Source organism: Heterodontus francisci, chromosome 49 (assembly GCF_036365525.1).
Source record: "Heterodontus francisci isolate sHetFra1 chromosome 49, sHetFra1.hap1, whole genome shotgun sequence".
Taxonomy (NCBI): Eukaryota; Metazoa; Chordata; class Chondrichthyes; order Heterodontiformes; family Heterodontidae; genus Heterodontus; species Heterodontus francisci.
In genome coordinates, this window is record NC_090419.1 from 10537033 (window position 1) to 10558284 (window position 21252).

Below are 21252 nucleotides of genomic sequence, written 5' to 3' on the forward strand. Positions count from 1 at the left end.
CACGTTCACAAAGTGGAGCGGCACGCTACCCAGGCAAACGGCGAGGTGGAGCAAGCGGCCCGGCACTAGCTCCTTGACCCCCAAGATCTCCGGCTGAAAAGTCGGGGCCAACAAGATAGCCACCCCACTAGAAATAGGGGTGAGGTGACTCATGTAGACCCCACCCTGCCACTCCAGGAGCCAGGTGGTTTCGTCTCCCGGAACGGTGTGGGTTTCCTGCAGAAAGCTCACCGCATATCTCCCTTCCCTGAGGACTGAGAGATTGTGAAATCTGCGGTGAGACCCCCTGCTGCCGTTGATGTTGAGGCTGGCTATGGTTATCTTCATGTCAAAGGTACTTAAAACCCGTCACCAACAGCTCACTGTGAGGAGGGAGTGGAAGTGCACCTGGCCTTCCACTCCCCCAGCAACCCGCGTGCTTGCCTGTTTTCTTGAGGGCGGCACGGACGGACTGGATGATCAGCGCCAGATTCGACCAACGGCAGAGGGCCAGCTGAACTTTATTGCGGCAAACCCTGCAAACCGTGAGGAAATCCCGGAGTTCTGCCGTGGGGATGAGAGGAGATTCGGTGGGAGGCACGAGGGACTCCACCACCTCACTGGCGATGGAATCAAGGTCATCCTCCGTGCCCCACACCGAATCCCCATCCTCCTCCGGGTCATCACCGCCAGCGGCCGACACATCCACCACACACTGTGGGGCGGACGTCCCGGCCGCGCCAGCTGGTCCCGCCTCCGTCACGATTCCACCCCCAGGATCGATGGCGGAGGAGTCCTCTCTGGGTTCTACCGTGAAACTGGAGCCAGTGGGCGCCAGCAGTTCAGGACCCCCCTCCACCTCCGTCCTCAGGCCAATGAGTGGTCCAGGGGAGACAGAAGTTCCCGACTCCGGAAATCCAGCCGGAGCCGAGACCGGAGGTGGAGAGAGGAGGCCATCTCCCGCTCCGACAGCACCCACAGGCCCAGCAGATGGGGCAGCATTCTCGGTTATAACCGGGTCAGGTGTCTCCTGGTTGGTGGAGGGCTCCAGCTGGGAGGGCCGACCCTCTGGGGTCAACAGTCCAAAGTAAATTACTGGTGTTCAGCACCCACCTCCAGACAAAGCCTTGTTTCCAACAAAAAAAGAATGTCGCTTTCTTCTCTTTTAAAGGTGATTGTTGTTGGAGTTTTCCTCTGCTTGTTTGTAGCTGCTCTCCCTTGCTCAGTGTAGCTCCTCTCTCCACCTCTGCAACCTCCAACTGCCACCGGCACTCAACACTCAGGCTTCCCAATCAGAGAACAGCCAACCCCGTGCTGTACCTGTCCTGGGAGTGTTTGATGGGGACAGTGTAGAGGGAGCTTTACTCTGTATCTAATCCTGTGCTGTACCTGTCCTGGGAGTGTTTGATGAGGACAGTGTAGAGGGAGCTTTACTCTGTATCTAATCCTGTGCTGTACCTGTCCTGGGAGTGTTTGATGAGGACAGTGTCGAGGGAGCTTTACTCTGTATCTAATCCCGTGCTGTACCTGTCCTGGCAGTGTTTGATGGGGGACAGTGCAGAGGGAGCTTTACTCTGTATCTAACCCCGTGCTGTACCTGTCCTGGGAGTGTTTGATGAGGACAGTGTCGAGGGAGCTTTACTCTGTATCTAACCCCCGTACTGTACCTGTCCTGGGAGTGTTTGATGGGGACAGTGTAGAGGGAGCTTTACTCTGTATCTAACCCCCGTGCTGTACCTGTCCTGGGGAGTGTTTGATGGGGACAGTGTAGAGGGAGCTTTACTCTGTATCTAATCCCGTGCTGTACCTGTCCTGGCAGTGTTTGATGGGGGACAGTGTAGAGGGAGCTTTACTCTGTATCTAACCCCCGTGCTGTACCTGTCCTGGGGAGTGTTTGATGGGGACAGTGTAGAGGGAGCTTTACTCTGTATCTAACCCCGTGCTGTACTTGTCCTGGGGAGTGTTTGATGGGGAAAGTGTAGAGGGAGCTTTACTCTGTATCTAACCCCGTGCTGTACTTGTCCTGGGATAGTGGGCCATGCTTCTCCCTGTTAATTAAATGGACACACAGGCCTACTCACAGGCACTTGACACAGCAGCCCATCTGATCCTCCTCGCCAACGATCTCAGTGTTAATCGATGCTGTCTCGCTGGCTGGAAGGCTCGCTGTTGACAGAGAAAGCGTTAGTGGGCGGGGACGTGTGGTCAGGCGGGTGACACAAGGATCGACAAACCCTGGCTGACGGCGTTTGACTTACCGTGCGTCTCATTGGAGGCACTGAACCAGCCGAGCTTCCCCCGTTTCTTGTTGGCGATGTCGGCCAGGGTGACACCTTGGCGAAGAGAGTGCAACAGGAACCGGAGCCGAGGGCGAGAGAGAGAGAGAGAGAGAGAGAGAGAGAGAGTGAGTCAGGAAGCAGCGGAGAGATGTGGGAAGAGAAGGGAAAACAGGATGGTATTCCCTGCAGAGGCTGAAGCAAAACATCCGGGAAGCGAAAGCCCGGGATTAGCAGGACATGACCTTTCACCCCCGCCCGCCCAGCACCCTGTGCCTCCACTTCACTGATGGACGGCCCACTCCCCTAATTTAATATCAAACCACCATCGCATTCGGGAGGGCAGCTGAGTCAGGGGTGATTTGACTGAAGTTTTCAGGATATTAAGGGGAACTGATAGGGTAGAGAGAGAGAAAGCGTTTCCGCTGGTCGGAGAGTCTAGGACTGGGGGAGTAGAGACTAAAACTGAGAGGCAGACCTTTCAGGAGTGGAATTAGGAAACATTTCTATACACAAAGGGTGGGAGAAGTTTGGAACTCTCTCCCGCCAACGGCAATCGATGCTGGATCAATTGTTAATTTTAAATCTGAGATTGATCGATTTTTGTTATCCAAAGGTATTAAGAGATTTGGAGTAAAGACAGGAATATGGAGTTAGGTCACATGATCAACCATGATCCCATTGAATGGTGGAAGAGGCTGGAGGGGCTGAATGGCCTCCTCCTGCTCCTGTGTAACAGGTCCGAGGGGGCTGAGTGGCCTCCTCCTCCTCCCGCTGTCAAGGGCAGTCACTCTCACCTCACCTCTTGAGTTCAGCACTTTTGTCCATGTTTGAACCAAGGCTGTCATGAGGTCAGGAGCTGAGTGGCCCTGGTGGAACCCAAACTGAGCGTCACTGAGCACTGTTCCCAGTGGCGGGAGGGTCGGTAACCAGAGGGACACAGATTGAAAATAATCGGGGAAAAGAACCAGAGGGGGAGACGAGTAGAATGTTTTTTGACGTAGTGAGTTGTTGTGATCTGCAACGCGCTGCCTGAAAGGGCGGTGGAAGCAGATTCAATAATAACTTTCAAAAGGGGGAATTGGAGAGATACTGGAAGGGGAAAAATTACAGGGATAGATATGGAGGAAAGAGTAGGGGGCGGGAGGAGGTGGGATTAATTGGATAGAACTTTCAAAGATGGGCACAACAGGCTGCCAATTTGAGGTGATCCAAACCTCTGCTGCCCCTGTATTCTAACTCACTCCGAGTCCTGTTCACCCGTCACCCCCCGTGCTCACTGACCTGCACTGGCTCCCGTTCTGCTTCATCTCCATTTTAAAATTCACATCCTCGTGTTCAAAACCCTCCATGGCCCCTCGCCCTCTCTCCCTATCGCTGTAACCCCCTCCATTCCCTACAGCCCTCCCTATCACTGTAACCTCCTCCATTCCCTACAACACTCCCTATCACTGTAACCTCCTCCAGTCCCTACAGCCCTCCCTATCACTGTAACCTCCTCCAGTCCCTACAACCCTCCCTATCTCTGTAACCTCCTCCAGTCCCTACAACCCTCCCTATCTCTGTAACCTCCTCCAGCCCCTACAACTCTTCCTATCTCTGTAACCTCCTCCAGCCCCTACAACCCTCCCTATCTCTGTAACCTCCTCCACCCCCTACAACCCTCCCTATCTCTGTAACCTCTTCCAGCCCCTACAACCCTCCCAATCTCTGTAACCTCCTCCAGCCCCTACAACCCTCCCTATCTCTGTAACCTCCTCCAGCCCCTACAACTCTCCCTATCTCTGTAACCTCCTCCAGCCCCTACAACCCTCCCTATCTCTATAACCTCCTCCAGCCCCTACAACCCTCCCAATCTCTGTAACCTCCTCCAGCCCCTACAACCCTCCCTATCTCTGTAACCTCCTCCAGCCCCTACAACTCTCCCTATCTCTGTAACCTCCTCCAGCCCCTACAACCCTCCCTATCTCTATAACCTCCTCCAGCCCCTACAACCCTCCCTATCTCTATAACCTCCAGCCCCTACAACCCTCCGAGATCTCTGCCCTCCTCTAATTCCGGCCTCTTGACCATCCCCCGATTCCCATCGCTCCACCATTGGCGGCCGTGCCTTCAGCTGCCTGGGGCCCTAAGCTCTGGAATTCCCTCCCTAAACCTCTCCGCCTCTCTCTCTCCTCCTTTAAGACGCTGCTTAAAACCGACCTCTTTGACTGAGCTTTTGGTCGCCCGTCCCTAACATCTCCTGATGTGTCTCGGGGTCTTATTTACACTCCTGTGAAACACCTTGGGGGCATTTCACTACGTTACGATGCTAAATAAATGCAAATTATTGTTGTATCATTCTGTGATACTCTTCGGGAAAAGGATAATCTTTATTTTCAATTAAAGTTTGCGTTGCTGACTGTAAGCTCTAGAGATGGGGGCCGGACAGTTAATCCCTGATTAAAGTCTCACCATCTGCGGAGGCAGACGACCTGGAACTTTCCATCCCCTGCCTGGTTGCCATGGAGCTGGGCCGGGAGCTCCCAGGCTCCCCGGGGCGGAGGGAAATAAAGGGTTTGCATTTCCCCAGCGCCTCACACTCAATGGGGCAGAGTCTGAAGTGCGGTCACTGTTACAATGTGGGAAACGCAGCAGGAAATTTGTGCACAGCAAGATCCCGAAAAAAACAGCAATGTGATAAAGTGACCCAGATCGGCTCATAGAATCATAGAAATTTACAGCAGCGGAAGGAGGCCATTCAGCCCATCGTGACCCTGCCAGCCAGCAAGTAGCTGTCCAGCCTAATCCCACTTTCCAACTCTTGGTCCATAGCCTTGTCATCTAAGGCACTTCAACTGTATATCCCAGCACTTTTTAAATGTTCTGAGGGTTTCTGCCTCTACCGCCCTTTCAGGCAGTGAGTTCCAGACCCCCACCACCCTCTGAGTGAAAAGATTTCCCCTCGAATCCCCTCTAAACCTCCTACCCTAAATCTATACCCCCTGGTTATGGACCCCTCAACCAATGGGAATTGCTCCTTCCTATCCGCTCTCCCTAGACCCCTCATAATTTTATACACTTCAATTAAATCTCTCCTCAGCCTCCTCTGTTCCAAAGACAACAACCCCAGCCTTTCCAATCTTTCCTCACAGCTAAAATTCTCCAGTCCGAGCAACATCCTCGGAAATCTCCTCTGTACCCTCTCTAGTGCAATCACATCTTTCCTATAGTGTGCTGACCAGAACTACACACAGTCCTCCAGCTGTGGCCTAACCAGTGTTTTATACAGTTCCATAACCTCCCAGCTCTTGCCTTGTCTAATAAAGGCAAGTATCCCCTCTGCCTTCTTGACCACCTTATCTACTTGTCCAGCCACCTTCAGGGATCTGTGGACATGCTCTCTAAGGCCCCTCTGTTCCTCCACACTTCTCAGTATCCTCCCATTTATTGTGTATTCCCCTTGCCTGGTTAGCCTTCCCCAAATGCATAACCTCCAACTTCTCTGTATTAAACTGCATTTGCCACTGTTCTGCCCACCTGACCAGTTCATCGATATCTTCTCAGTACTGACCCTCCGACAGTGCGGCGCTCCCTCAGTACTGGCCCTCCGACAGTGCGGCGCTCCCTCAGTACTGACCCTCCAACAGTGCGGCGCTCCCTCAGTACTGACCCTCCGACAGTGCGGCGCTCCCTCGGTACTGACCCTCCGACAGTGCCGCGCTCGCTCAGTACTGCCCCTGGTGTTAGGAAGGGGTAAAGATAACCGTCACAGCCAATCTCCCAGCTCCTCATCGCCATGTCTACAAACCTTCCCGACCCGCCACCCACCTCACCACCTGGGAAGGTCAAGCATGAGGGCTTTGATGCCTCCACAGTCAAATAGTCTGCCACTGTCTAGTAGCGCCCATTGACTCACGGTTCCGTCTGCCGCCCTCTTCCTCCTCATCCTCGTTCTCAGGGTCAATGTCCTCAGCTTGCATTATCCAGTCCAGGTAGCCCCTCAGGTCCTCCTCCAGCTGTTGCTTTTCCCTCAGCTTCTGGAAATCGCCTCGAGCTTTGGCCTTCTCCCGCTCCTTGGAGAACTCTCTGTAAGGGGGTGGGGGGGGGGGGGGGGCGGTAGAGAAACAGAGAAGGCGGGGTGAGGGGGGTCGGGGGAGGATAGGGATTTAAGAAGCACCCCCAGCCCCCCTGTATCCCGCCCCCCCCCCCGCACCACTGCCCACCCATGCAACCTGCCACAACACCTCCTGGTAGCACAGCCGGTTCCAGGCCTGTGACGACACCCATAGTCGAAGAGCTTGCCGCCCTCCAGGACTTGAAGAGTGGCCAGGTGCGACTATTTTTCCAAGCAGCAGCTCTTTGTGGCCCTTTCCTCATGTAACAAGGAGTGGTCACTGGCTGGCTAGTAGACTGTGGTGTGCATCGCCCTCCTGTCAAGACGCCGGGACTTGTACAAAGAAAGACCTCATGTCCCTCCAGCTCCTTTCACCACGTCTGGGCGTCTCGAAGCGCCTCACAGACAATGAAGGAGTTTTTTCGGAGTGTAGTCACTGTTGTAATGTAGGAGATACAGGAGCCAATTTGTGCACAGCAAGATCCCAAATACAGCAATGCGATCCACACCCAGTTAATCTGTTTTACTCTTGTATTATTCCACCGCTGAGTTGCAGCATCGGTGTCCCCTTCTCTCCAAAAGGGAAATACTCCATTGCGGTGGGTCCATTAAACATTTCTCACCGATTCCGTTTGAAAGTACTTTAATTTTACAGTCTTTTCCCCATGGAATTCTTCAAGAGAATGTCATCAAACGCTGATAAATAAATTACTGGATTTACACCAAAACATGAACCACTGCCAAAAAGAATAGGGTGGGATCTTAATAGATTGAGGACACAGCACAGAAACAGGCCATTCGGCCCATCCTTTCCGTGCTGGTGTTTCTGTTCCACACGAGCCTCCTCCCACCCCCTACTTCATCTCCCCCCCATCACCATATCCTTCTATTCCTTTCTCCCTCGTGTGCTTATTCAGCTTCCCCCTTAAATACATCGATACTATTCACCTCAACCACTCCCTGTGGGAGCGAGTTCCACATTCTCACCACTCTCTGGGGAAAGGAGTTTCTCCTGAATTCCCCATTGGATTTATTCCTGACTGTCTTATATTGACGGCCCCCCTAGTTCTGGTCTCCCCCCCACAAGTGGAAACATCTTCTCTACGTCTACCCGATCGAAACCCCCTTCATCATTTTAAAGACCTCAAACAGGTCACCCCTCAGCCGCCTCTTTTCTGGAGAGACGAGCCCCCAGACTGATCAATCTTTCCTGATGGTTATAACCTCTCAGTTCTGGGATCATCCTCGTAAATCTATTTTTCACCTTCTCCAGTGCCTCTATATCCTTTTACCAATATAGAGACCGGAACTGTGTCCGTATTCCAAGTGTGCCGGAGGGTCAGTACCGAGGGAGCGCCGCGCCGTCGGAGGGTCAGTACCGAGGGAGCGCCGCGCCGTCGGAGGGTCAGTACCGAGGGAGCGCCGCGCCGTCGGAGGGTCAGTACCGAGGGAGCGCCACACTGTCGGAGGGGCTGTCTTTCAGGATGAGACGTTAAACCTGAGGCCCCCGTCTGCCCTCTCTGGTGGATGTAGCATCTGTCAGCCCGATTACCCTGGTGACTATTATGGTCTGGTGATCCCCGCCAGTTTCGGCCGGGATCGTTGTCAGTTCATTAAGCACAGGGATAGCGGGGGAATGTGTGGGCTGTGTAGAATGGCCTCCTAGCACCCCTCCCCCACTCCAAGGAGTGACTCACCCACTCAGCACGCCCAAGACCAGATTAAGCACAAAGAAGGAGCCGAAGATCACCAGGCTGACAAAGTAAACCCAGGGTAGCTCGTAGCCCATGGCATCCTGCATCTATAGAGCAAGAGAGAGCGGAGGGAGTTAGGGTCATGCAAGCAGCTGGAGAAGGAGGGGGAAGGTATACGCAGCAGGGACGGAATGGCTAAGGGGAAGAGTAAAGGAGGCAGGGAGGGTGAGAGGGCAGAAGGATGGACTGACAGAAAGACGGAGGGAGTGCTGTGGTCTGATGTACACTCGAGCTTGGATTGAGACAATCGTAAATACATATATTTGGATTTCCAAAAGGCATTTGATAAGGTGCCGCATAAGAGGTTACGACACAAGATAAAATCTCATGGTGTTGGGGGCAATATATTAGCATAAATAGAGGATCAGCTAACTAACAGGAAACAGTGGGTCGGGATAAATGGGGCATTTTCAGGAAGGCAAACTGTAACTAGTGGAGTGCCACAGGGATCAGTGCTGGGGCCTCAACTATTTCCGATCTATATCAGGGTTGTCCAACCTCTTCACATGGCGGAGGCCACATTACAATTTTTGTCTTACTTAGGGGGCTGGTGAGATAATTTCAGAAAGATAAAGGCATTAAAAATATATCTCACTATTAATCAAAACAAAAACAAATGTGCATTTTTGTGAAGCAGCTTTAAATGAGAAGATTAATTTATTGACTTACTTTCTCGTCACTATGTTGAACACTGATTTCGTGAGAAACCTGGCATTTTTTTTCCTCGCACAAGTAGTCAATGTTTGCCCACAAACTTCTTGTAGCGATGGGGAGTATTCCGGATTCACTCTCTCTCCCTGTCTCTCTCTCTCTGTCTCTCTCCCTGTGTCCCCCTTCTCTGTGTTCCCCCTTCTCTGTGTTCCCCTGTCTGTGTCCCCCCCCCACCGTCCCCTGCTCTTTCTCTGTCCCCCCTCTCTCTCCCTGTCCCCTGCTCTCTGTTCCCCCTCTCTCTTGCATTCTGTTCCCCCTCTCTCTAGCCCCCCTCTCTATACCTCTCTCTCTCTGTTCCCCTTCTCTCTTTCCCTCCTCTCTCTCTCACTCCCCTCCCCCACTCTGTCTCTCTTCCCTCTCTCTGTCTCTTACCACCCCCCCCCCCCCTCTTTCCCCCTCTCCCTGTCTCTCTCTCTCAGTTGCAGGGAGCAGGAGTGCTCTGCACAGCAGCTTTGTGGTTGGTCAGTTTTTTCGAAAACATCACGCTGTCAGTTTCACAGCTGACAGGTGCTGACATTGGGAACAGTAGTTTCCCAATTTCGGACAGACTTGGGGTTTTCCGGCAGGTTCCGACTTTTTTTTTAAAAAGCCAGCCAGAAAATCCCGAATCTGTCCAAAGTTCAGAAAGTGCTGTTCCCACTCTCATGTGGCACCTGTCAGCTGTGAAACTGACAGCGCGATTTTTTAAAAAGCCAGTCTGGAAGAAGACAACAGTCGGAAATTTCTCATCTCTGAAATACATCCATGGGCCAAATGGAAACATTTAGTGGGCGAGGATCCTGGCTCGTGGGTCCTGTGTTGAACAACCCTGATACGGAGAGATAACAGTGAACAAAAGCTGTTCCTCCAACAGATTTAGGAACAGTTGAGTTAAAAGGTTTTTTTTTATTCCATCACACTCCTGACTTGTGCTTTGTAGATGGTGGACAAGCACTGGGGAGTCTTATTTAGGGGAGTTAGCTTTGGAATAACAACTGTTCACATGAATGAACTGTCTTCAAAGGATTCAGGAGGAGAGACATCATGAGGTCTAATCTGTGACATGTGCTTTTGATGTCAGCAAACTCTGGGATACAAAGGAGCAGGGTTTTCAATGGTTCTTCAAAGGGCTCAAAAGGGAGAGAAACTGTAAGCCAATCTTGGACTAGTTGGGCCGACGATCTATCAGCAGAGACTGTCCCAGATCCTCCACCATCAAGTGTTTAGTGCTCGGGGAAACCTGTCTCTGTGAAACACAGGAGGAAGGGGGTTAATTAACAGGTAAGTGTTAACACCGTGATCCAATGAGACTCAGAATCTGAGTGACAGAGAGAGAGAGGGAGGGAAAAAGGAAGAGGCCTAGTGGGCTTGGACAGGAAATTATGGTGCTGGCAGAGGTGGGGGGGGGGAGTCTAAACAGTTTGAGGGGTGGAAGGTCGAGGGTTGAAGGTTGAGGGTTGAGGGTTGAGGGTCTCACCCAGTACAAGACATCAGTCCAGCCCTCCATCGTGATGCACTGGAAGACGGTCAGCATTGCGAAGAAGAAGTTGTCAAAGTTGGTGATGCCACCGTTCGGGCCCTGCCAACGGCCCCGGCACTCTGTGCCGTTCAGGGTACACTGCCGCCCATGGCCAGAGAAGGCGCAGGGTAATGGGTCCTCCTCCACCAGGTTATCTGTAAAGGGAAGGGCACCAGCGATAAGGGGGTTACTGGGACGTGGAGAGACTGCAGAAACCGGGGCAGTTCGCCTCAGAGCAGAGAAGGTCGAGAGGAGATTTAATCGAGGCGTTTTGATCGAGTAGAGAGGCAGAAACTGTTCCTGGTGGCGGGAGGGTCGGTAACCAGAGGGACACAGGTTTAAGATAATCGGGAAAGGAACCAGAAGGGGAGACGAGGAGAATGTTTTTTGACGCAGTGAGTTGTTGTGATCTGGAAAGCGCTGCCTGAAAGGGCGGTGGAAGCAGATTCAATAGTAACTTACAAAAGGGGGAACTGGTGATAAATACTTGAGGGGGAAAGAATTACAGGGCGATGGGGATTGAGCAGGGGGAGAGTGGGATTAATTAGACAGCTCTTTCAAAGAGCCAGCACAGGCTCAAAGGGCCGAATAGCCTCCTCCTCTGCTGTATTAGGAAAAGATTTTTGCACCCTGAATAGGAACTTGAACACCGCAAGCTTGTGCCTCAGAGGTAGGCATTGAACCACGGCTGCCACTTAGATTAAGAAGCCCGCTAGCTCACTACGTAATTGCAGCTCCAAGTGTGTTCCCCCTCCCCGGGTCACTGCCGAGGTGAGGGGTCAGACTTGCTACAAATTTGCCTCAGGGGAGGGGGCAGGTGAAAGAGCAAACTCTACATCCTCTCCCAACCCTCTACCCTCCCTCCCTCCCTCCCCACCCGACCCCACAGCCCAGTACAGGTGGCTGGTTAAAGACAGGTTCAGGGTCACCTGTGATGCCTCCCAGAGTCAAGGAGCCTGGGAGAGAAGCCTTGAATCCGACACAGTGACTGTGCAAGGAGAGTGGGTGGGGTGGATTGTAAAAATTTATGACCTGGATGTGGCTAGGCCAGCATTTATTGCCCATCCCTAATTGCCCTTGAGAAGGTGGTGGTGAGCTGCCTTCTTGAACTGCTGCAGTCCGTGTGGGGTAGGTACACCCACAGTGCTGTTAGGAAGGGAGTTCCAGGATTTTGACCCAGCGACAGTGAAGGAACGGCCGATATAGTTCCAAGTCAGGATGGTGTGTGACTTGGAGGGGAACTTGCAGGTGGTGGTGTTCCCATGCGTCTGCTGCCCTTGTCCTTCTAGGTGGTAGAGGTCGTGGGTTTGGAGGCTGCTGTCAAAGAACTTAACTTACCCTGGCCAATATAAAAGCAGGTCTTATGTAACCTCCCAATGAACAGCTCCAGTCCAATGATGGCGTAGATGATGATGACGAACAGCACAAGGAGTGCGATGTGGAGCAATGGCACCATTGCTTTCATGATGGAGTTCAACACAATCTGTAAACCTGCAGAACACACAGACAACAGGAAAACTGGAGAAGCTAGGGCTGTTCTCTTTAGAGATGTTTAGAGGAGATTTAATAGAGGTGTTCAAAATCATGAGGGTTCTGGACAGAGTGGATAGGGAGAAACTGTTCCCATTGGCGGAAGGATCCGGAACCAGAGGACATCGATTTAAGGTGATTGGCAAAAGAATCAATGGTGACATGAGGAAAAACTATTTAACACAGCGAGTGTTTAGGATTTGGAATACACTGTCTGAGAGTGTTGTGGAGGCAGGTTCAGTGAGTGTTTAGGATCTGGAATACACTGTCTGAGAGTGTTGTGGAGGCAGGTTCAGTGAGTGTTTAGGATCTGGAATGCTCTGTCTGAGAGTGTGGTGGAGGCAGGTTCAGTGAGTGTTTAGGATCTGGAATGCTCTGTCTGAGAGTGTGGTGGAGGCAGGTTCAGTGAGTGTTTAGGATCTGGAATGCACTGTCTGAGAGTGTGGTGGAGGCAGGTTCAGTGAGTGTTTAGGATCTGGAATGCACTGTCTGAGAGTGTGGTGGAGGCAGGTTCAGTGAGTGTTTAGGATCTGGAATGCACTGTCTGAGAGTGTGGTGGAGGCAGGTTCAGTGAGTGTTTAGGATCTGGAATGCACTGTCTGAGAGTGTGGTGGAGGCAGGTTCAGTGTGTGTTCAGGATCTGGAATGCACTGTCTGGGAGTGTGGTGGAGGCAAGTTCAGTGACTGTTTAGGATCTGGAATGCACTGCCTGAGAGTGTGGTGGAGGCAGGTTCAGTGTGTGTTTAGGATCTGGAATGCACTGTCTGAGAGTGTGGTGGAGGCAGGTTCAGTGTGTGTTCAGGATCTGGAATGCACTGTCTGGGAGTGTGGTGGAGGCAAGTTCAGTGACTGTTTAGGATCTGGAATGCACTGCCTGAGAGTGTGGTGGAGGCAGGTTCAGTGTGTGTTTAGGATCTGGAATGCACTGTCTGGGAGTGTGGTGGAGGCAAGTTCAGTGACTGTTTAGGATCTGGAATGCACTGCCTGAGAGTGTGGTGGAGGCAGGTTCAGTGTGTGTTTAGGATCTGGAATGCACTGTCTGAGAGTGTGGTGGAGGCAGGTTCAGTGTGTGTTTAGGATCTGGAATGCACTGTCTGAGAGTGTGGTGGAGGCAGGTTCAGTGAGTGTTTAGGATCTGGAATGCACTGTCTGAGAGTGTTGTGGAGGCAGGTTCAGTGAGTGTTTAGGATCTGGAATGCACTGTCTGAGAGTGTGGTGGAGGCAGGTTCAGTGAGTGTTTAGGATCTGGAATGCACTGTCTGAGTGTGTGGTGGAGGCAGGTTCAGTGAGTGTTTAGGATCTGGAATACACTGTCTGAGAGTGTGGTGGAGGCAGGTTCAGTGTGTGTTTAGAATCTGGAATGCACTGTCTGAGAGTGTGGTGGAGGCAGGTTCAGTGAGTGTTTAGGATCTGAAATGCACTGTCTGAGAGTGTGGTGGAGGCAGGTTCAGTGTGTGTTCAGGATCTGGAATACACTGTCTGAGAGTGTGATGGAGGCAGGTTCAGTGTGTGTTTAGGATCTGGAATGCACTGTCTGAGAGAGTGGTGGAGGCAGGTTCAGTGAGTGTTTAGGATCTGGAATGCACTGTCTGGGAGTGTGGTGGAGGCAGGTTCAGTGAGTGTTTAGGATCTGGAATGCACTGTCTGAGAGTGTGGTGGAGGCAGGTTCAGTGAGTGTTTAGGATCTGGAATGCACTGTCTGAGAGTGCGGTGGAGGCAGGTTCAGTGAGTGTTTAGGATCTGGAATGCACTGTCTAAGAGTGCGGTGGAGGCAGGTTCAGTGAGTGTTTAGGATCTGGAATGCACTGTCTGAGAGTGTGGTGGAGGCAGGTTCAGTGTGTGTTCAGGATCTGGAATGCACTGTCTGAGAGTGTGGTGGAGGCAGGTTCAGTGTGTGTTCAGGATCTGGAATGCACTGTCTGAGAGTGTGGTGGAGGCAGGTTCAGTGTGTGTTTAGGATCTGGAATGCACTTACTGAGAGTGTGATGGAGGCAGGTTCAGTGAGTGTTTAGGATCTGGAATGCACTGTCTGAGAGTGTGGTGGAGGCAGGTTCAGTGTGTGTTTAGGATCTGGAATACACTGTCTGAGAGTGTGGTGGAGGCAGGTTCAGTGAGTGTTTAGGATCTGGAATACACTGTCTGAGAGTGTGGTGGAGGCAGGTTCGATCGGGGCCTTCAAAAGAGAATTGGATAATGATCCAAAGAGAATGCAGGGCTACAGGAAAGGGGCGGGGGACTGGGACTTAGTGAGTTGCCCTTGCAGTGAGTCGGCAGGGACACGATGGGCCGAATGGGTTCTTTCTGTGCCGTCACCGTTTTCTGATCAGATAAAGTGATCACGAGCCTGTCGGAAAACCCAACTTGTTCAGTGAGGGGAGGGAACTCGCCATCCATTACCGGCCTGGGTCTATATGTGACTCCAGACCCACGGCCCCTTCTGAACAGGGAAGAAGGGACCAAGCAATGAACTCTACGCTTGCCCAAATTTCCAGAATGAATTAAAAATAAAACTGGTTGTGTCTTTGACGCAACATTGCAAACCCGAGGTCTTCCATTGTCACCGTGACCACTTTTCAGGGCAAAGGGTCAGCCCCATCTCTTCATACTCACTAGGAACACCTGACACAAGACGCAAGGGCCGTAATACACGGAATGCGCGCAGTGCCTTCACGTCGAAGCCTCCGGCCTTCCCCGCCATGTGGTGGCTGTCGCCCGTCTTATGCGTCGCGGTCTCCAAGACGACGCTGAACAGGCTGCAGGGGATCGTGGGTGGAGGTCGAACGGAAGAGGGGAACGTGGAACACGGGACAGCAGGAGGAAGGCACGAGAGGCAAGGAAGAGGGGAAGGGAGGGGGTGGAAGGGGGAGAATTGAAAGAGGGTGCAAAGGAGGCGGAGGAAGAAGAGGAGGAAGAGAAAAAAACCGAGGAAAATGAGAAGTGAAGGACAAGAAAGGGATTGAAGAAGCATGAGTGAAGGAGAAGAGCAAGTTGAACATTGGTCAGTGGGCGGTCTCTGTAATGTCAACAATTCGACCGCCAGACAAGCAGAGTGCAAGATGCCAACACATGCTTCACATTCCGCTTTGCAAACAATGCACCCACTTTGTGACCAGTCACACCCAACCAGAAGTCGCCAACCAAATCCCCTCCCAGCCATTGCACCATCCCTCGCTCAGAATAGGACTCGCCTCTTCTCCAGCACCTTTCGCCACCTCAGGACATCCCGAAGCGCCTCACACCCAATGGAGGAGTGCAGTCACCGCTGTAACGAAGGAATCACGGCAGGAAATTGGCGCACAGCAGGATCCCACAAACAACAGTGTGGTCTGGGCCCGGTGTCCCCGGGGGCTGATGTTTACCCCTCACCAATATCACTCAATATCAGGTGATCTGGGTCACTTGTCACATTGCAGTTTGTGCGAGCTTGCGGTGTGCAAAATGGCTGCCGTGTTTCCGATATTACAACAGTGATGGCATTGCAATGGTAGTTTATTGGTATTACAGCTCTTTGGGATGAGCTGAAGAGGTGAAAGGTGTTATAGAAATGCAAGACTTTCTCCCCTTAAGTGCCACTCGCCTCTGAGTCAGAGGGTTGTGGCTTCGAACACCCCACTCCAGAGATTCGAGTCCCATAATCCAGGCCCAACACTCCCCCGGTGTCAGTACTTAGGGAGCGCCACACTGTCAGAGGGTCAGTACTGAGGGAGCGCCGCACTGTCGGAGGGTCAGTACTGAGGGAGTGCCGCACTGTCGGAGGGTCAGTACTGAGGGAGTGCCGCACTGTCGGAGGGTCAGTACTGAGGGAGCGCGGCACTGTCGGAGGGTCAGTACTGAGGGAGCGCCGCACTGTCGGAGGGTCAGTACTGAGGGAGAGCCGCACTGTCAGAGGGTCAGTACTGAGGGAGCGCCGCACTGTCGGAGGGTCAGTACTGAGGGAGCGCCGCATTGTCGGAGGGTCAGTACTGAGGGAGCGCCGCACTGTCGGAGGGTCAGTACTGAGGGAGCACCACACTACAGCCCCTACCACCCTCCCTATCTCTGTAACCTCCACCAGCCCCTACAACCCTCCCTATCTCTGTAACCTCCTCCAGTCCCTACAACCCTCCCTATCTCTGTAACCTCCTCCAGCCCCTACAAAATTCCCTATCTCTGTAACCTCCTCCTGCCCCTACAACCCTCCCCATCTCTGTAACCTCCTCCAGACCCTACAACCCTCCCTATCTCTGTAACCTCCTCCAGCCCCAACAACCCTCCCTGTCTCTGTAACCTCCTCCAGCCCCGACAGCCCTCCCTATCTCTGTAACCTCCTCCAGTCCCTACAACCCTCCGAGATCTCTGCGGTCCTCCAATTCCGGCCTCTTGACCATCCCCCAATTCCCATCGCTCCACCATTGGCGGCCGTGCCTTCAGCTGCCTGGGGCCCTCAGCTCTGGAATTCTGACAGTCGTTCTGAGAATATGCTGGAACAGCTGGAAATAATACTTGGAGAATAAAATGCTGATGCTGTGGATTCTTAGCAAGATGTTTCTCTCTCTGTCTCACTATCTCTCTCCCTTGTTGAAGGGACACACTTGCCTCTGCAGGAGATGAAACCCACACAGCACAGTCAGGTATGCATCGTGCTAGCTGGGTCATACAGCTCCTCCTGGCACAGGCCTTCGTGGAGACATTTCTGGGTCCTGATAGCATTGTGTCGTCATGGCAAAATAAGTGAACAAGGACAAGAGATGAGCAGTGGGGTGAGTCCAGGGGCAAGAGGAGGGAATCCATCCTGCGTACCCGTCCCTTGGAGACTGGGGAACTGAGTGGGAAGTTGTAATTGCGGATAGGCACAAGGCACCCACCTACCCTCTGGAAGTAAGGCAATCTGGGACACCCAACCCAAATCTTACAGAATTCCCTCCCTAAATCTCTCCGCCCCTCTCTCTCTCTCTCTCCCCTCCTTTAAGACCTCTTTGACCGAGCTTCCCGTCACCTGTCCCGACTACGTGCGAGTTGTTGCGGACAAAGTGAGCTGGCAGCTTTTCGACAGGCTGCAGCAACCGTTGATACTGACCCCACTATCACGATGACAAAGTCCAGCAGGTTCCAACCATTCCGCACGTAAGCGTTCGGGTGCATGAACAGTCCATAGGCAATGATCTTGAAAAAGGTTTCCACAGTGAAGACAATCAGGAATACGTATTCGATCTTCTCCTGCAAACGGGACGGTGCAGAGCGAAAAGCACATCAGCACAGCTCTTTCACAGTCCTTCGAACCTCCATGAATCACCAGTCTCTGCTTTGCTCTCCGCTGAGGCTCAACGGATCCCTCTCTCCTGCCTCAGAGTCACAGGGACAGGGGTTCGAGCCCCTACTCCAGAGACTCGAGGCCCTGTAACAGAGGCCTGACACTCCCCCAGTGGCAGTGCCACAGGGGATCAGTGCTGAGGCCGCAACTATTTACCATCTATTTCAAGGACTTGGATGAAGGGACCGAACGTATCACAACTAAATTTGCGGAAAACACAAAGACAGGTAGGAAAATAATTTGTCAAGAGGAGTTCGTGAGTCTACAAAGAGATTAGAGATAGGTTAAGTGAGTGGGCAAAAACTTGGCAGATGGAATATCATGTGGGAAAGTGTGAACATGTCCACTTTGGCAGGAAGAATCAAAAAGCTGTACACTATTTAAATGTAGAGAGGCTGCAGAACTCGGAGGTACAGGGGGATCTGGCTGTACCGGTACATAAATCACAAAACGTTAGCGTGCAGGTACAGCAAGTGATTGGGAAGGCAAATGGAGTCTTGGACATTATTGCAAGGGGGAAAGTACGGGAAATCTTGCTACAACTGTACAGGGGGTTGGTGAGACGGCACCGAGAGTACAGTGTACAGTCTCCTTACTGCTGACACTTCAATCCCAGCTGATTCGTCACTCAGCCATGCGAGTGGAACAGAAAAGTGGGATTTGATTTCTGGATAACAGACAGAAGAAGATCAACATCTGCAATGGCCGTTGGGAGGGTGAAGCAGGGGATGGATTCATCAGGTATTTGAGCAATAATGGATGGGTAGACTGAACAACATTCCAGGCCATTTCATCAGCTCCCTCTCTGAAGAACACTGAGCCACATTTCCAGTCGGTACCCATGGCAGAAACCCTCCTGTGTCAAACACAACAAAGTTTCTGTCCCCCTTGAGACAAAGCTCTTTCACTTTCACACCTTCCCTCACACCAGAAGCATCGGCCAGGGATCCGAGAGTCATGTCACAGGGTCACTACTGTGAGAGCGCCGCACTGTCAGAGGGTCAGTACTGAGGGAGTGCCACACTGTCGGAGGGGCAGTACTGAGGGAGCGCCACACTGTCGGAGGGTCAGTACTGAGGGAGCGCCACACTGTCGGAGAGTCAGTACTGAGGGAGCGCCGTACTGTCGGAGGGTCAGTACTGACGGAGTGCCACACTGTCGGAGGGGCAGTACTGTGGGAGCGCCACACTGTCAGAGGGGCAGTACTGAGGGAGCGCCGTACTGTCGGAGGGGCAGTACTGTGGGAGCGCCACACTGTCGGAGGGGCAGTACTGACGGAGTGCCACACTGTCGGAGGGTCAGTACTGAGGGATCGCCGTACTGTCACAGGGTCAGTACTGTGGGAGCGCCGCACTGTCGGAGGGTCAGTACTGAGGGAGCGCCGTACTGTCGGAGGGTCAGTACTGAGGGAGCGCCGTACTGTCACAGGGTCAGTACTGTGGGAGCGCCGCACTGTCGGAGGGTCAGTACTGAGGGTGCGCCGCACTGTCGGAGGGTCAGTACTGTGGGAGCGCCGTACTGTCGGAGGGTCAGTACTGACGGAGTGCCACACTGTCGGAGGGTCAGTACTGAGGGTGCGCCACACTGTCAGAGGGTCAGTACTGACGGAGTGCCATACTGTCGGAGGGGCAGTACTGTGGGAGCGCCACACTGTCAGAGGGGCAGTACTGTGGGAGCGCCACACTGTCGGAGGGGCAGTTGACGGAGTGCCACACTGTCGGAGGGGCAGTACTGAGGGATCGCCGTACTGTCACAGGGTCAGTACTGTGGGAGCGCCGCACTGTCGGAGGGTCAGTACTGAGGGAGCGCCGTACTGTCACAGGGTCAGTACTGTGGGAGCGCCGTACTGTCACAGGGTCAGTACTGTGGGAGCGCCGCACTGTCGGAGGGTCAGTACTGAGGGTGCGCCGCACTGTCGGAGGGTCAGTACTGTGGGAGCGCCGTACTGTCGGAGGGTCAGTACTGACGGAGTGCCACACTGTCGGAGGGGCAGTACTGTGGGAGCGCCGCACTGTCAGAGGGTCAGTACTGTGGGAGCGCCGCACTGTCGGAGGGTCAGCACTGAGGGAGTGCCACACTGTCGGAGGGGCAGTACTGTGAGAGTGCCACACTGTCGGAGGGGCAGTACGGTGGGTGCGCCGCACTGTCACAGGGTCAGTACTGAGGGAGCCCCGCACTGTCAGAGGGTCAGTACTGAGGGAGCGCCGCACTGTCGGAGGGTCAGCACTGAGGGAGCGCCGCACTGTCGGAGGGTCAGCACTGAGGGAGCCCCGCACTGTCGGAGGGTCAGTACTGAGGGGTCTCCGCACTGTTGGAGAGTCAGTACTGAGGGAGCTCCGCACTGTTGAAGGGTCAGTACTGAGGGAGTGCCACACTGTCGGAGGGTCAGCACTGAGGGAGCGCCGCACTATCACAGGGTCAGTACTGAGGGAGTGCCGCACTGTCGGAGGGTCAGTACTGAGGGAGCGCCGCACTGTCAGAGGGTCAGTACTGAGGGAGCCCCTCACTATCACAGGGTCAGTACTGAGGGAGTGCCGCACTGTCGGAGGGTCAGTACTGAGGGAGCGCCGCACTGTCGGAGGGTCAGTACTGAGGGAGCCCCTCACTGTCGGAGGGTCAGTACTGAGGGAGTGCCGCACTGTCGGAGGGTCAGTACTGAGGGGTCTCCGCACTGTTGGAGGGTCAGTACTGAGGGAGCTCCGCACTGTTGGAGGGTCAGTACTGAGGGAGTGCCGCACTGTCGGAGGATCAGCACTGAGGGAGCGCCGCACTATCACAGGGTCAGTACTGAGGGAGTGCCGCACTGTCGGAGGGTCAGTACTGAGGGAGCGCCGCACTGTCGGAGGGTAAGTACTGAGGGAGCACCGCACTGTCGGAGGGTCAGTACTGAGGGAGCGCCGCGCTGTCGTAGGGGCCGTCTTTCAGGATGAGACGTTAAACCCGAGGCACTCATCTGCCCTCTCAGGTGGATGTAAAGGATCCCACGGCCTCTATTGGAAAAAGAGCAGGCAGGTGATGGGCGCGGGGTGAGTTCCCCCACCCCCACCACCCTCCCCATCCCCGGGGCTGATATTTATCCCTCAACCAACATCATTTCAAAGAAACAGACACCCTGACTCATTTATCACATTTCTGTTTGTGGGATCTTGCTGTGCATAAATTAGCCGCCGAGTTTCCTGCATGACATACAGTGAACACAATTCAGAAAAACTCCTTCATTGTCTGTGAGGTGCTTTGGGACATGCTGAGGTGGTGAAAGGAGTCTTTCCTTCTCCACTGATAGCGCACAGAGATTCTACACAGTTGGAATTGATCCTGGACAAGTGATTCCATTTTACTCATTAAACGCTCACTTTAATATAAGCTGTTAATGAGATTGTCAGCTGGCCACGTGGGTTGAAGGGATTAGGAAGGTTTTGCCGAGTGAATCCTCGTGCTGCAATCTCTTCCCTCCGGTGCGTTTCAAAAGGAGAAACTGCCAGGAGTCCTGAAGGCCCAGTTGGTTCACGTGGGGCCTTCACTTGCAGGCTCAGGCTCCCAAATGAATCATCTCTGAAGGCCTCGAGGGTGGCACCGCGTGAAACAGGTTCCACACAGCCTCAGAACAGGATCCCCCCCCGCCGCGAGTGGGTGTCTTTCCCCCAGCCAAATGAGGTCAGTGGAGAGTAAGGATGTAGTAACTAAAGCCTGTAAGGAACTAGATAATGAAGTCAGTGTGACTAAGGGAAAGAGTAGGCAGGGAGCAGATGATATACGCAAGGGACTGGTGGTCTGAGGTGTATTTGTCTTAATGCAAGAAGTGTAGTAGGTAAGGCAGATGAACTTAGGGCTTGGATTAGTACCTGGGAGTATGATGTTATTGCTATTACTGAGACTTTGTTAAGGGAAGGGCATGATTGGCAACTAAATATCCCAGGATACCGATGCTTCAGGCGGGATAGAGAGGGAGGTAAAAGGGGTGGAGGAGTTGCATTACTGGTCAAAGAGGATATCACAGCTGTGCTGAAGGAAGGCACTATGGAGGACTCGAGCTGTGAGGCAATATGGGCAGAACTCAGAAATAGGAAGGGTGCGGTAACAATGTTGGGGCTGTACTACAGGCCTCCCAACAGCGAGCG

General features: G+C 53.2%; 1 protein-coding gene across 1 annotated transcript in view; it reads right to left on the bottom strand.

The window, feature by feature from the left end:
- The window catches only part of LOC137358244 (voltage-dependent L-type calcium channel subunit alpha-1D-like), a 170443-nt gene that overhangs the window by 138071 nt on the left and 11120 nt on the right, over nucleotides 1–21252 (bottom strand). Inside the window, exons 4-11 of the mRNA XM_068024140.1 lie at nucleotides 16901–17040; nucleotides 14455–14597; nucleotides 11653–11805; nucleotides 10273–10469; nucleotides 8049–8152; nucleotides 6154–6323; nucleotides 2238–2312; nucleotides 2061–2145 (exon numbers count right to left, since the gene is read on the bottom strand). Of these exons, the coding sequence (XP_067880241.1) occupies nucleotides 2061–2145; nucleotides 2238–2312; nucleotides 6154–6323; nucleotides 8049–8152; nucleotides 10273–10469; nucleotides 11653–11805; nucleotides 14455–14597; nucleotides 16901–17040 (1067 nt within the window). The remainder of the gene's footprint in view (nucleotides 1–2060; nucleotides 2146–2237; nucleotides 2313–6153; nucleotides 6324–8048; nucleotides 8153–10272; nucleotides 10470–11652; nucleotides 11806–14454; nucleotides 14598–16900; nucleotides 17041–21252) is intronic.